The 16,204-nt window shown below is 34.1% G+C and overlaps 1 protein-coding gene and 1 long non-coding RNA gene across 4 annotated transcripts; both read left to right on the top strand.

Annotated features, from left to right (window-relative positions):
- Positions 1-2,252: 2,252 nt before the first annotated feature.
- LOC106672331 (lysine-specific histone demethylase 1A-like) lies at positions 2,253-7,127 on the top strand. 3 transcript variants are annotated; one of them, XM_024227072.1, is made up of 12 exons: positions 2,253-2,367; positions 3,975-4,085; positions 4,146-4,227; positions 4,321-4,454; positions 4,842-5,003; positions 5,072-5,188; positions 5,803-5,979; positions 6,023-6,183; positions 6,241-6,331; positions 6,410-6,544; positions 6,606-6,679; positions 6,804-7,127. In XM_024227072.1, exons 1-12 carry the CDS (start codon positions 2,344-2,346, stop codon positions 7,087-7,089), a joined length of 1,554 nt encoding a protein of 517 aa, XP_024082840.1. In that variant the 5' UTR covers positions 2,253-2,343; the 3' UTR covers positions 7,090-7,127. The 3 variants fall into 3 exon arrangements, with proteins under 3 accessions (XP_024082840.1, XP_014259162.1, XP_014259163.1); XM_014403676.2 differs by having other exon boundaries at positions 2,254-2,367; positions 4,146-4,260; XM_014403677.2 differs by having other exon boundaries at positions 2,255-2,367; positions 4,146-4,260; positions 6,041-6,183.
- A 1,459-nt stretch (positions 7,128-8,586) lies between these two features.
- Positions 8,587-10,957, top strand: LOC112126959. The gene is made up of 2 exons (XR_002910325.1): positions 8,587-9,283; positions 9,372-10,957. It is a non-coding gene; the product is annotated as an uncharacterized LOC112126959 (long non-coding RNA).
- The last annotated feature ends 5,247 nt before the right edge of the window (positions 10,958-16,204 follow it).

The raw sequence follows: 16,204 nt of genomic DNA, 5'->3' as shown, positions 1-16,204 counted from the left end.
CGTCGTGCAGTCGAGTTGTACTCCCACAAATTTCTTGATTGCCCCAAAGTAAACCACAAAACGTTTATTCGTGTTGCTGGCAATATGAGAAGATACGGATCAATTGCTGAACCATCACTAAGAAATCAACAAAGTAATTTAGACTAGGAGTTGAATATGTTCGCGAAAATCCGAATTCCTCTCTCCGAAATGTTGAAAGGGTTTTAGGTTTTCCAAAAAGTTAGAGATGTACTAAGGAGAGAGAGCATGCTCTTTCCGTCAGCACATTAAGCCGTACAGCTAACGGTTCAAACAAGATTGAATAAAGAGAAGCAGGATATTCTAATTTTGACCATGTCTTCCTTCCAATTATGATTTTTATGAAATGTAACTCCTACTTAACAATAGGAGTTGAAAAATGCGACATTTGAGTTATTTAATGTTAACTTTAGTATTATCTGGGGAGATGTTTTGATGCAAGGATTGCTGCTAATAATGGATCCCAGCACATTTCGACGCAAAGGAAGGAAAGAAATATTGTCATTACGGAACGTTTTCTATACTGCCCGCCAGATCCTAAATGAAGTAAAAGATGTTTTGGCAAGGCCTTTATCAATAGGAATCGAACAATAGGGAAGTTGGAATCACATCCTATCCCGTTTTGCGACGACCTGCAGCAACAGCCCGCCACCAGCAACTCAGGAGAATAAGGTTCACGGAGTGCCAAGATGATAACACCAATTATCTTTACTCATGAGTCGCGTTTATGTCTGTACAGTGATAGAAGCGCCGAAGAGTCTACCGAGAATGTGGATGCGTACAATGCCCCAGTTCGTGCTTCCTTCAGTGCAGTTTGAAGGAGGCGGTGTAATGGTATGGGCTGAGATTTCCACAGGAGGACGAACTGAACTCCATATTGTTGAACGGAACCGCATGACAGGTCTTTATGTCCAAGAAATTATCGAGGAATACATCCCTCAAACCAAGGATCTCATTGGCAAAGCTTTTCGATTTCTGGAAGACAATGCCACACCTCATAGAGGCAGAGTTGTTCATCAATGATTAGAAAACCTGGGAATTTCCCACCTGCCCCTTCCCTTATTGTCACCAGACCTCAATCCCATTGATCACATGTAAACATGTGTTGAAGAAAAGGCTTTTTGTTCACCATCCACAGTTAGTTGACCTGCAACACCTCAGGAGTGAAATTCCTTATGAAATTAGTAACAATCTTATTAACAGTATGACTAACAATTGCTCAGAGATTTTAGTTAACAGAGGACGGTATTAATTATTTAAAAAAATTATTTTGTCCAATAAACAAAATAGTGGAATTAAAACCTTTTACTTTGCTATTTTTCAAAATCGTTTAATTAAATTTTCCTTCAGTAAAAAACGCAATAATTTTTAATACATTTTAATGCAATTTATAATAAAAATGAAGCAAAAATGCTAGGGAAAGTAAATACTACAAAATTGGCAATATCGCTATTCGTTCTTGAGCAGTTTAGTTCCGTTGCTTAACAGCTTTATGTTCATGGCAAAGCTCTTTATAAACTTGCACACTTTAAATGGGTTAAAGCTGCAGAATGTTTTGTTCTGTGCATTTTAATTAGGGTCATACTCACGCATTTCTACATAATTAACCTTTTGGTTTAAAAATATTGTCATAGTCCTCGCTCAGGGGCGAAGTTTCCTTGGTGAATTCTGTAGCCACCATGGATTAATACAAAATATAGTCTGGTACGATAGATCCTTATAATTATTTAAAAAAGAAAAGATAATATTAATAAGAGAAATAGGTAAGGTACTCCCTGTACAAAGAGAAAAAGGTATCGATATGAGGATCCCAGGATAGAAGAAACTCGATGTTCACAGTACAATTTGGCGCCAACTACTGCAAAAGATAGACATGACTTATAACGATTATTATATTATAATTAACGATTATAACAACCCCATCTCACGATCTCGAAATAATAGTTATAATTTATATAATGACAATAAATTTGAATGAACTGAATTAATTGTTCGGGCGGACCACGAAAACTAGTGAATTTAATAAATTTAAATGTTAACCCAAAAGGCGGCAAATCTGACCCCATGTTAAAGGTGGCATGATCAATTCAAAAAAGTTTATTAACGTAATTAATTACTCAATATATAAATTGTTTCAGTTTTTATTTTTGTAATATATTTATTGAAAGTATTTTGGTAACTATCTTTTACTAAGTTTGGCAGGGTAAATTAAAGGTAAACAATCACGGCTATTAACAAGTAAGGTTCGTTTGTCGGTCGTTAGTGGATACTGGTTAAAAAGCCGAGTGAGAAGTTGGGAACACGTTTTGAGCTTTTCACTGGAAAATGAGTAGAAGAAAGAAAACACAGGTAATTAAAAGAAGTTAACAAGAAAGCAGCACGCGAACGGAAGAATAACAATTAAGCTTTTTCCATTTTTCACCAAATAAATGCCGGCCAAGATCGTTTTCAGCGTCTACGAAATCGAAAGTAGCTCTTGAAAAAAATTTCCTCTTTGTTGGCGAAAGTTTAGATTTTTAAAATAATACTGATTTATCCAAATTAACTTTTGTATGAATGAATATTCGAGAGTTTCTTTTATTTTCTTTGATATGCCATTTAAATAATAATTATGTCGATAGATGTGCCTGTGTTTACACAAAAGACTGCTTTGTTCGATCGCTGAAAATTGAAGGGTATTTTCCATGGAAACAATAGATCAAGAAAAGGTTTTACTATAGTAATCAGTATTTCTCATTGTGTGCATTAATACAGTTGATTTAGTTGTTAAGAACAAATGCTACAATAGTTTATTACAACATTACAATCATTGCTGCCATAATGTTTAGTCTAACCTGTAGTAATTAATTTATATTATGAATATGAATCTAACAAAAAGTTTTAAAAAAATACCCTCAGCAGCAGATTGGCTGCGACATCTGCTTTCGGGTTGCGATTCTTAGATACCAGGAACTTAGATGCCACATGAACAATCTCAGACTCGGACGTGACCTAGTAATAGTTTGGCGAAGCCTTGGGGGGGGGGGCAGGGAAGATACTGGGGACGATACTCAAGCTGGGCAACTGGCTCCTTGTCCTATTCATCCAGGACGTTTTCATCATGTTAGCCAAATCATTTATTCCACCATACCTTTACCTAGCTAAGTTATTGGAACTTTCACCTCATCTTTTCAGATGGGTCTAGTGTACGTAAGTGATTTGGCACATGCTTGAGGTAGTAGCAACCCTAACTTGCTATTGCAAGTTCCATTTTTGAACAATTCATATTGTAAATAAAATGTCCATCAGCGTCAATTGCAAACTATAAAAAATAATGTAATTTCCTAGCAAAAATCTCTCTCCAAGAAGCAGTCAAACTAATAAATATAATACATTTGTCTGGCAGTTTTATCACCCAATTTTTTCCTTGAATTAAATATAAAAAAATTTCTGGATGATTTGGTATTTATTGTAATTTGAAATAAGTAGGGACCTCACGTGTGAATTTAAATTTGCTTATTTTCATGTTTATACACAATTCCCTTTCACTCTGATCAAAAAGCACTGTTGTAACCTTCTTTATTCCATATCCTGGAAAGTACTACATAGTAGAGCACTTTTAATCTACGCGTTAGGGTCATCTTTTCCAGTGAGGCCGTACAGTTTAAGCGTAAAGTGCTTCCATTTAATGGTGGTAATGTTTCCAATGTTGAATGTAAACATATAAACATTAAATTGAAATTAAAACTATTTCTCTCTCTCTCTCTCTCTCTCTTGTCTTCAGTTTTGTTGCTGCTTCTTATTCTGGAATCTTCTATATTTATTATAATATTTTTAAGTCATCAGTTGGTGCCGTTCATAACTGATCAAAATATGCTTACATAATGGCATAGAAGCTAATAATGCTTCTACTGATGCTTAAATGTTATTTATAAATATTTAGATTACTACAATTTAATAATGTAATGTAACTTTAGCAGGTTGACCAGCCTGAGGAAGAGATGCAGATTGCACCTGAAGATGGCGATGCTTCAGATGCAGGTTCAGATTTGTTGAAAACAGAAAAGCAAATTTCCCCAACTGCACAGGTAAATCATTACTGTATTTCAAAAATTGCCAATTTTTAAACCTTCTGTCTGCCTTATTAGTCGGACAATGCTGAAAGTGGTGGCAGCTCGGGGACTTCAGCCTCTGCAGCGCCTACGGTCAAAGGCCAAAAGGAAGATGAAGGTGAACAGGATTCGGAACAAGATGATCCGACAGGTTTGTTTTTATTAAATTGAACATACCAATAATTTGAAATTATATTTATTTTCAATTTAGGCTTAGAAGGTGCGGCATTCCAGAGTAGACTGCCATATGATAAAATGACAGCTGCAGAAGCTTCGTGCTTTCCCGATATAGTCAACGACAAACAATGCCCAGTTAAAAGTTTTCTATATATAAGAAACCGAATGGTTAGTAGGGCAATAGTGTGAGTAAAAAAGAAATAAACGTTTCAAGACTTTAAATTACATATGCTTAATGCTAAATTACATGAGCTTGTGAATAAAAGTTAATCTGACAGCTCTTCTTGAGGTCTGAGAAGTGATAAAGCAACAGTTTGGTCGTTTATGATCATCCTTGTATGCAAACCAACGTGGATAGGATCTACAAAATAATCATATATGACCAAACTAGATTCATCACTTTGCAGGCCGGAGGCCCCAAGGGGAAATCTCACAACAATAGATATAGTAAAGAATCCAATAGGTATTTAGAAAATTTGGAAACGGTCATTTCTTTTTTCACCAATTTATTTAAAAATTTTGATATGTATAATTATCATTTATTCACATTTCTAGCTTCAACTCTGGCTAGAAAATCCAACGCAGCAGTTGTTACTTGAAAATGCCATACCTTTTATTGAAGCACCGTACAGCAGTGACGTTTCCCTTATAGAAAGGGTTCATGCATTTTTAGAAAGGCATGGCTTTATCAATTTTGGAGTATTTAAAAGACTTAAGGTAAACATAAATTTTTAAAATTTTATATTTTATATTATATTTATTTTTCATGTTACTTTTCAATCTAGCCATTACCTACAAAGAAGCAAGGACGGGTCATAGTAATCGGCGCTGGAATCGCTGGACTTGCAGCTGCTCAACAGATGCAGCAATTTGGAATGGATGTTATTGTTCTGGAAGCAAGGGTGAGTCTAAAAATGAAAACTAAATAAATATTATTACAATATTAAAGTTAAATGGCCACACAATACAGACTAAACAATTGGTCAAAAGTTATAAAAGAAACTATGCTCACTAGGGAAAGTAAACTGTTTGGTTGATTGGTAAAGCTCAGATTATCCAACATAATCAGCCAATTTCTTATGCACAATTGCAGGTCAAAGCCCAACATTAGGATAGCTATAAATATAATAAATATATATAAAATATATCGGAAAATATATAGGATCGGTGCTATGATCAGGTATTCATTTCGTTATAACTTACCAAAAATCCTTTGAGATGTAATAATATAATAAATAGTTATTATTCAATAGGACTTAACAATTCCAATGCGGCTGACATTCAGCGGGATGGCTGACCTGCAGACTAGTCATAATGTATTTTTTTAAATTAGCTCCAGGGAGGGTGAATATTCCAATTCCAGCCAGCATTGAACCTGTTAAGTCTAATCAAATAAAAAATAACAGAAATTGAAAAAAAAATTAAAATATATAGATATATATATATTTTTTTTGGGGGGGGGTAAGGAATATATATCGATTGGTGGTGTGAATTGTCAAAATATTTCTTTTTTCAGGATCGGGTTGGAGGGAGAATTGCTACTTTTCGTAAAGGGCCGTACATTGCTGATCTTGGTGCCATGGTCGTTACTGGACTTGGTGGAAATCCTGTAAACGTCCTGTCCAAACAGATACCCATGGAGCTGCAGAAAATAGGCCAGAAGTGTCCCCTTTATGATTCAAGTGGGAAAACGGTAAGCCCCCAGTTGGGTCGGTTTTATAATTCTACATTCATAGTTCGTTTCTCTCAATCAGGTACCAAAAGAAAAAGATGAAATGGTGGAGAGAGAGTTTAATAGACTTTTAGAAGCAACCAGTTACCTGTCACATATGCTCGATTTTAATTATACAGGTGGTAAGCCTGTTTCATTAGGGCAAGCTCTTGAATGGGTGATCAAGTAAGTTATTCTTGCTGTTTTTGGTGATTATAAACTAAAATTGCTTTTTTAATTTAGACTTCAGGAAAAATATGTCAAAGAACGTCAAATATCACATTATAAGGCTGTTGTAAACTTATTAGAAAAATTAAAAGTTAACCAACAAAGGGTAGGTATTCTGGTGAATCACATTGTTATTTGAAGTTAATTAAGTTATATTTTTCATTTTTGAATTGAATATTATTAGATGATAGATACACGAGAAATCATAAATAAATTGCACCGCCAATACAAGTCAATGCAAGAAAACAAGGGACCTAGAAATATTGCACATGAATATAGTGTCAGAAGCAAGTTTAGAGAGTGGAATGCAAAAGTTGAGGTATGCGATTTTGATATGTGATCTTCAGCCAATTTGCACACGTAATAATGTTGAATTGCAGGAATATGACCAGTTAAATAAGCAACAGTTAGAGATAGAAGCGAAAATAGAAGAACTAGAAAGTCAACCTCCAAGGTTTGTAAAAACTTTCTGTATACAGATTACTAAGATTTGATTGTATTAATTTTATTTGAAAATCATACATTCGTATTTGAATAGATGTAACTGATTAGTTTATTATAATTGTATTTATTTTCAGTGATGTTTATTTATCCTGTCAAGACAGGCAATTCTTAGATTGGCATTTCGCTAATTTGGAATTTGCAAATGCAACCCCGCTTAATAATCTTTCGCTGAAGCATTGGGATCAAGATGACGATTTCGAATTCACTGGTAGCCATTTAACAGGTATTCAAACTTACTTAATTTATTATGATGAATCTGGTCTAAAATCAAGCAAAATGTATATCGTACTAATTATATATTGTTATTTACATTTTTCATCATGCCCAGTTGTAAGTATGGGCATTTTTTTTCTCTTTTGACTATTTTTATTAATGATTTTATTTTATGTAAGTTGTCAATTTTATAATGTTACTGAATTTCAAGGTAATGTACAAAAAATATTTACTTATTTTCTATAATTTATTAATTTGTATGTTGCATATCAAGGCTCGTAAAAAGTTTTTTATTGTTATACTTTATGATATATATGGTCAAATCAAGGCATTTTTCCACATGTAAGAGTGGGATTTTTATATATTTATTTATATTATGGTATATGTATTTATTGTTTAATGTTTTTTTTATATATTTTTTTTTTATTATGATAGAAACAGCAGCATTATATCCAGCGTATGTAGCTTTCAAACTTGGTAAGATAATTCTTTTACTTGTATGTATAAACTTTCTTCAGAAGGTCATTTATTATAAACCACAATATACAATACCATTCTACATACCATTCACTTTCTGCTCTTATAGAAGGATTCTATAGGGATTCTCATTCCTAAAGAATGAGTTTACCTCCCATACATTAATTTCAAGGTAGTGTATAAAAATATTTACTTACCTCTGTATTTATATCATTTGTATGGTGCATATCAAGGCTCTTAAAAAGTTTTTATGTTATTTTTATACTTTATATTTATGGTCCAAGGCATTTTTCCACATGTAAGAGTGGAATTTGTATATATTTATTTATATTGTGATATATGTTTTTATTTTTAATGTACAATCGCCTATGATTAGGTTGGCCCAATTATTATTATTTTTTTAAATTTAATAACATGATACAATTTGTTTTATGTAAAAGGTGTTGTATTATGATAGAAACAGCAGCGTTATACATGCAGCATATGAAGCTTCCAAACTTGGTAAGACAGTTTAATTGGGCATATAAATTTTCTTCAACAGGTCGTTTATTATAAACCACAATGTTCAATACCATTCACTTTCCCCTCTTGTGAAAGATTCTGTAGTCATTCGTATTTCTAAGGTTCACCTACCATACATGAATTTCAAGGTAATGTATCAAAAATATTTACTTAGTTTCTTTAATTTATTTAATTTAGATGTCATATCAAGGCTCATAAAAAGGAATTTTTATTGTTATACTTTATTGTACTATGGCCAAATCAACACATTTTTTCACATGTAAGAGTGGAATTTTTATATATTTATTTATATCCTGATATATGTATTTTTTAATGTAAAATCGCCTATGGTTAGTGTGAAATATTTAGTGACTTAATTAATGATTATTTGGAGATCGTGAGATGCGGTCTGGTGCGAGGTAGGTTACATTTACTTTATTGTGCCAACGTTTCGATCTTTATTGAGATCATCTTCAGGGCTTGGAATTTATTATTATTTAATTTTGTTTATTAAACAATGTTTATAAATCCTAGGCTCTGAAGATGATCTCAATAAAGATTGAAACTTAGGCAAGATAAAGAAAATGTTTCTCTACACCTACATCACACCAGCCAGACCACATCTCACGATTTCCAAATAAGCCTATGATTAGGTTGGCCCAACAATTTTTTTATTTCATTTTATTTTTTAATTTAATAACATTACTACAATTTGTTTTACCAAAAATTGTTTTATTTTGATAGAAACAGCAGCATTATACATCCATCGTGTGTAGCTTGTCAACTTGGTAAGATATTTCTTTTAATTGTACATATAATATACCTTTTTCAGAGGGTCATTTATTTTAAACTACAATATATTATACCATCTTACATACCATTCACTTCCCTCTCTTATGGAAGTATTCTATAGTTTTCTCATTCATAATGTTCACCTCCCAACCTCATATCCATATACAGATGTATCAGCCTTCTTTCTGCTATGTCAAAGCTCCTTTGAAAACTCCAATTCTGCTTTAGTCCCCATCACATGATCCAGCAAAGTTTCAGAATTATTGCCATAATTTTCTCCACTCTAGAAGACTGAGTTTTCCTCGGGTTCGTTCACTTTGAATAGGGCCTTTTACCTAGGCAACATTTATAAACTAAGTTTCCCACCCACCCCTTAGTATGTTATCCTGGAATAGTATTTAATTGATTGTCAATTCAGAGGGAGGTGTGGCAAGAACACTCAAATACCAGACCAATATAACGCAGAAGGTTGTAGAAATTATCAGTCAAAAAATTGAGAATGTTGCCTTAAACAATGTCCTCGAGACCTCGATCTCCCACCTCCCTCATATTGAGTGTCATCGTTGATTAGGTTATCTCAACTTGACTGTCCTAGTACAGAACTTTAGTAAAGTATATACACATAAATTTGTAATAATTATGTATTTTGATATTTACAGGCTACAACAAATTATGTTAAAAAACTGAATAATTAAGCCCAGGCGCTTGACCTGGCGATATGAATGGATGAGGAAGTTAGCCCTAACAGTGAGTGCCTTCACGATAGGGGAAAGCGGTGGGGTCGGAGAGCTGTGACGCCGAGGTTTTGGTGTGAGGAAGGAATTTTTGGAGTGAAGCCGTATTGTCGGATGTACCTTTTCCTGCCTCAAAAAAGTCGACTGAAAAAACTTACGATCGTATTCGACAACTTTATTTTAGGCCTGGAATCTACCGTGATATCTCAATTTCATAACCCCCATACAAAGAGGACCTGCGGGAATTATATCCACGAGAAATCTGAGTATTCTTTGGGCTGTAACATTATGGGGCCCCTCCTAAGATTTGCGCACATATTAATTTTCGAGGTCTGTTTACAAAATGGATCGAACTAATTTCCATCCGAAGTGCCGATGCCACTACCGTGGCCAGTTGCTTTAAGCATCATATCCTGTACCGTTGGAGCACACCATACTGGTTGATCACTGATACTGGCATCGCTTTTGTAAATAAAAACTTACGATATGTTCGGTATCGAAATCAGAAACACACCTCGTTACTGGTCACAGCTAATCCGGGTGAGCGGCTAAATCTTACCGTAAAAATTGTGATTTCCTCATACCTGGGAGTGGATAATGGAAAATAGGATATGTACTTGCCTGAAGTTGTTACTTTGCTCTCAATTCAAGTGTTCATGCGTCGATGGGCTAAAGTCCGGCCTTTATAAACTTTGGCCAGGAATTAAGGCAGCCTAACACGCCGAGGTCTGGTTTAAAACAGGTAGGTCAGTATTTGGACCCAATCAGTTGGCAAAAGTCTTTATGTGCTTTACAGGAAATGCTAGTGGAGAAGAATCTGTCAGTAGACCTCAAGAGCCCAAGAGGCAATCCTGCTACTACAACCTCAGGAGGCGTCACGTAAAATATTGGAGACTTGGTAATGACGCGAGCCCATCATCTATCGTCTAACAAGTTTGCAGCGAAAATGGCTCCAAAATTTGACCTACTACAACCTCTACGAATTGACTACTACTGACGGCATGAAGGGGCCATCCTCTAAATATGGAACAGTTGAAGCCAAATCATTCTGCGAATGATTCACTCCTCAAGCTCACCGCACCTTCTGCAACCTCTCCCACAAAATCTTCCTGAACCCACACTGCTTGAGGGTTCTTCCCTTCAAAGGAAGGGTGGTGTTGTAATTAAGTCTAGGCCGGTGTTTCGGCGATATAGGAAGCATGAGAAATTTAGCCCTAATCAGCGCCTCCACTATAGGGGAGCTGAGACCCGAGGTTTAGGTGTCGGCTGGATCTCGTGGATAGAAGAAGGAATTTACGCATTGGTCTAATCTTTTGAAAAGATTGATCACAGCATCCACTTGGAGTGTAGCCGTATTGTCGGGTGTACCGTTCTCAAGTCCCTTCTTGTCAAGTGGTGTTCACATTAGTTAAAATGAAGACCTAATTCTTACATGTACATAGGCATTAAATTAAGTTAGGATAGTACCTTAATCTTATCTGTTTCTTGTAAATATATGTAATTCGTTAAACCATCAGACTTCTTTCTTTTATTGTTTTACATTTTCGTAAATTGTAGTCCATAAATTATTTGTATCAGCGAACCCTCCAGACTCACGCGGTGATATTTTCTGGCTGCCAGTGCTTTGGTTCCCCGTTGATAGTTAAGACTATCTGGCGAGCGTTGATTTTTTATTATCAGTTAAATTTGATTCTGAATAAAACAGACCGGGGTAACTACATTAATATATTATGTGAATATTGTATGATGTATTTTACATAAATAAGTATGTATTTAATATCATTGTGTTGTAATTTTTTGCATTCAAGGTATTTACATACTTAGTTTTATTATTGTTAAAGCAAGGTGATTTTTTCACATATGAGTGGATAATTGTGTACATAGTGTACTTCTCATTACACACTGACAGGAAAAAATTCCTCCCACTTGTAATATAACGTGATTTGTTCAAATTGTTTGACAATCAAAGTGTCACGTTTTTTAACGTTTAATAATTGAATCTTTGTCAAAAAGTTTAAAAAAGTAAATTGCTACGGATAATGAAAAATTGAAAAAAGACGGGCAGATAAAATTTGTTTTAGATTTTTAATTAACATTTCAATATTGCGTATTTCCTTCAATTGCCTTAATACGTCTCGAAAACGCCTCTGCAACTTTCTACCAGTCTGGAAATGTCCTTTCATGACCGTGGAATGTATTAGAAAGTGATGGACGTGCTTTTATTCGTCTTTTGAGGTTATCCCATAAATGTTCGATGGGGTTAAAGAATGGAGAACGGGCTTCCAGGCTAAGACCCTGATGTTATGCTGTTGAGGATACGTTTGTACTAACGTAACTTCTTTTTGGACCCTGTTCAAATTAATGTTCGTCACTTTTTTTTAACCCTGTTGCACCATGTACCACTATTCCTGTATTTGTATCAAGATATTCTATACATGAAACCCTATTATTCTCGACGCGTTCGACGGCTTGGGACTCGATCGCACTTTGTTTCTTAAAATGAAAAGTAAAAAAATTCTACTCAATTATAATATGAAACAGCGACGTAGGGACAAGTTTAAATTAAATTCAGCCACTTAAAACTGTAAAATAAATTTGTACTGAACCCGATGGATGGTTTAAGTCATTTCAAATAAATTTCCGGGGCGTCGGTGGCCCTAACCGTTTATCGTTGGCCCTTAATCTTTTTAATTGGTCTAACATTTTGAATGGAATAAACGATGTATGTGAACTGTCGTTAATTAGAGTGTTCATCACTTTTTTAGGGCAAAGTTTACGTACTTCCAAGTTCTGAATATGGCGAATTGTCAAAACGCGTCTGACAGACCAAACCAGCAAGCGTAGCAGATCAACAAAATAGGTAACGATAGATTTACAAGTTCGGTGTGATGACAACAGTTCTTAAAGAGAAAATCTCTCAAGACTTGAAACATTTATCAAGTTGTTACAAAATAATTAGTACATAAAACCTTTCCCCAAATTAATTTAACTAAAAGTAACTTCTTTTACCAGTTTTACCCAAATTTAAGCTAGAATATTTCATTTTCATAGCGGCGCCACATCTTATATTTCGAGTTAAAACGTTTCACAACTAAATTTTCTTTGTGGTTTTGGAATTGCTCGCCTAATAAAAAAATTCTTTGATTTACGTAAAGCTGGATGGTATACTTGAAGTTAGTACTTGAACGTCAAAGTAATATGCAGTGCGAGTAATGATGCTAAATTGCTTCATTGATGTAAAGTTTTATATATCTTTATTTATACAAACACCAACAACCTTTGTCATTATCATTCCTTTACTTAAAAAATCGTATTTATATGTCGTAAACAAAAACTACCCACATAAAAATATTTTTTCTCGTACATAAAATGGCTCTTCAATAATTTTAGCTTGTAGAGTTTTAAAAAGTGGCCCTCTGACAATTTCCTTATTTTGAGATGTAACAGAAAAACCTTAGCTCGAATAATTCGTGTCTATTAAATGTTTTGAATTTTTTGCAAAATGGTATGAGTAGATTGTTACCGTTCCTTGATGTACCAAGTGAAGGAAACTTAATATAAACAATATTAAATAAGGTTAGTGTTCGATCACTTAATAGAACAGGGTAAGTTGCTTGTAAATATATTATTCATATGTAATTAATAATTATTTGAGGTTTTATTTAAATTAATCAGCTTTATTTGTTCTTTATTCCTTCTATTGCAATGTATTCGAACCGCACTAAGCATCCTCCTCAGTACATTTAAAAAAATTCTCGCATGTTGTACCTAGCCTAATTCGTTTTTTAAAATGATTTAAATGTACTGAGAACCAGCCTCAACTTGGGTGGAAATGAAAAAAATAAAATAAATAAATAAAACGAATGGAGAAATAAGGAAAAATATGTAGTGGAGCAGCCGAACAAGCACAACTACTGAAAAAAATTGGTTAGTCTTTTAAAACGAATTTGTTGGTTCCTTTAAAATAACATTGTAGGGCTGGTTTGAAAAACGTTTAGAAATTTTTATTTCCATTAAAAGTTGAAAATCCGTTTCATGAACAGTAGATTCATGTATTTTAAAAATAAGACAAGATTAATTTGAGAAAAACATTCTTTTTATTTTTCGCCTTAAATTTCAACGTCACGAAGTCAAACGTATTTTTGTGTACTAGATGTATTTGCTACAATACCAAAAATTCGACAAGTATGTTTAGACGTATAGGATTTCGTGCTATTATAGTACAAATATTCATTATTAATTGCATGTGTGGTGATTAGTGACAGTTACACTATGATTATTCGGAAATTCGGAAAAGATGTGGTCTGGTGTGACATAGGTTTCAGAAAAACATTTTCTTTGTCGTGCCAACGTTTCGATCTTTATTAAGATCATCTTCAGTGCTCAAAGTGTTTGTTTTCACGCAAGAATGGCACAATTACGCAGAAAACAAACACTTTGAGCCGTGAAGATGATCTCAATAAAGATCGAAACTTTGGCACGATAAAGAAAATCTTTTTCTGAAACCTACGTCACACCAGACCGCAGCTCACGATTCCGAATAATTATTATTAATTACTTAAAGTTCTGTAAATTTTTAATTCAAGGTCGTTTTTATAATTAATTTTTAAATTTTAGAATAGTGCGATATTACTTTTTTTCAACTTTTAAGGGCGTGAACAATCACCGTTTAAGGAGCCGCACGTGTTAAAAAAATGTTCTCTTCTAACTTGAAGTAAAGAAGTGTACCGTTTTTAACCTTTGACCTTTCGCCAAAATCGGCATAAATAACAAAAGGGATAGAAAATTACCATAATGGTTTCTCTTTTGGGGGCAAACGAAAAGAATGAGCCGTGGGCCTGTGCCGGGCCCGTCTTTATGGACACTGGGGACCGCAATAAACAATCTTTCCCTTAATTGAAAACTAGTTAACTGTTAACATAACTTAGTCCCACACGTTTACCAGTAATTTATATTAATACTAAATTATTTGGTGTGGTTCTCCCTCTCGGCTCCTGAATTAAAGCTCCATGTAAAACACCAATTATAAAACGGCATTAATTCAATGAACGTCTGGGGAAGTGTTGGCTAAAAAATGTATTCAACGCTTCACTGTTATAATTTATAGATATTCTATTAGGCCCAAAGTCCCGATCCGGTTGCCGAATACAAGCATAGAATACTTAACTAAACGCTGGGTGAAATAGTGGACAACAGAATGAATGAGTGTGGTAATTTAATCTCATCTTCTACCTGTGTGTAATGAGGCCAAACTAAACTTTTTCTAGAATGAGGAATAGTTTTGGTCCAATCGGGCAACAAAATGGCTACACATGTACATATTTACAACATTAATGTTCATAACTATACCGAATGTATCAATTTCTGTAGACCATTCATTTAATTAGGAAACGATTAACTTAGCAAAAAAATGGCCTTATTGAAACCGCAAGCTAATTTTGGCTAGGGGAATTGCGTGATGGTAACAGATTTAACACAACGTTCTCATCTAGCTGGGAAATGACAGTAACTTTTTTTTAAATTTAATTTATTTATTGAAACATCTTATTGGACCAACCATTAACTTTACAATAATATTGTAGAGTAAATAAATGTTTACATTCTTATAAACCCATTGGTACAATAAGATTTACATTTCACTATTCACTTTTTAACTACAAAAGTTCATATGGTTTTGTTCTTTTTAATCTTTGACCATGTTTCGGTTATGTAAAAATTTGGTCGCTTCCACATTCTCGTGCTGGCTGAGGTGAGCCTTGTGTTTCGCGGCAAATCTTTGTATTTCCGCCGTGATCTCAGAAAAATAAAAGATCCCTATGTAAGTCCTTATTTCTTATGTACCAAGGGTCATTGACCATGTTACGTAAGATTTTATTTTGGAGTGTTTGTATGATTTTGATATTGCTGTGTTTGCTACAACCCCACAGTTGAATACCATGTGCCCACATAGGCTTTATGACTTGTTTATTTAATAATAGGGAAATGACACTAACTGTGTTATTTTAAATGAGAACCCCATATGTTTATGGTACAATTTGATTCTAGAGCTTATTTTATGCCAATTTTACTGAAAGAAAAATTTTGATAGGATCGACGATTTCTGAGTTATGCCAGACGGCAGACCCATGAGGGGGTATGCTTTTTGTAATAAAAATTAACAACAATTTAACTTGGGGTTTGTGTAAGACCAATGTTTGCTAAAGTTAATATAACTCGGGCATAACTCAGAAATGGTCGATCCTATTAAAATTTTCTTTTCAGCAAAAGTGGCATAAAATAAACTTTAGAATCGAATTATACAATAAAAATATGGGGTTCTCATTTAAAATAACAAGGTTAAGTGACATTTCCCAGCTAGATGAGAAATGTGTGGTGGTTAGTGACCGTTAGACGATGATTATTCGGAAATCAGGTTTCAGAAAAATATTTTCTTTATCGTGGCAACGTTTTGATCTTTATTGAGATCATCTTCAGGGCTCAAAGTGTTTGTTTTCGGCGTAATTGTGCCATTCTTGCATGAAAACAAACACTTTGAGCACTTAAGGTGATCTTAATAAAGATCGAAACGTTGGCACGACAAACAAAATGTTTTTCTGAAACCTACGTCACACCACACCAGACGATTTCCGAATAATCATAGAGTAACGGTCACTAATCACCACACATACAATTAATAATGTATATTTGTACTATAATAGCTCGAAATCATATACGTCTAAACATACTTGTCGAATTTTTCGTATTGTAGCAAATATATC

Source organism: Cimex lectularius, unplaced genomic scaffold (assembly GCF_000648675.2).
Source record: "Cimex lectularius strain Harlan isolate CLEC.00 unplaced genomic scaffold, Clec_2.1 scaffold161, whole genome shotgun sequence".
Lineage (NCBI taxonomy): Eukaryota > Metazoa > Arthropoda > Insecta > Hemiptera > Cimicidae > Cimex > Cimex lectularius.
The sequence above is the reverse complement of the archived record's forward strand: the minus strand, read 5'-3'. Positions and strand labels throughout refer to the sequence as shown.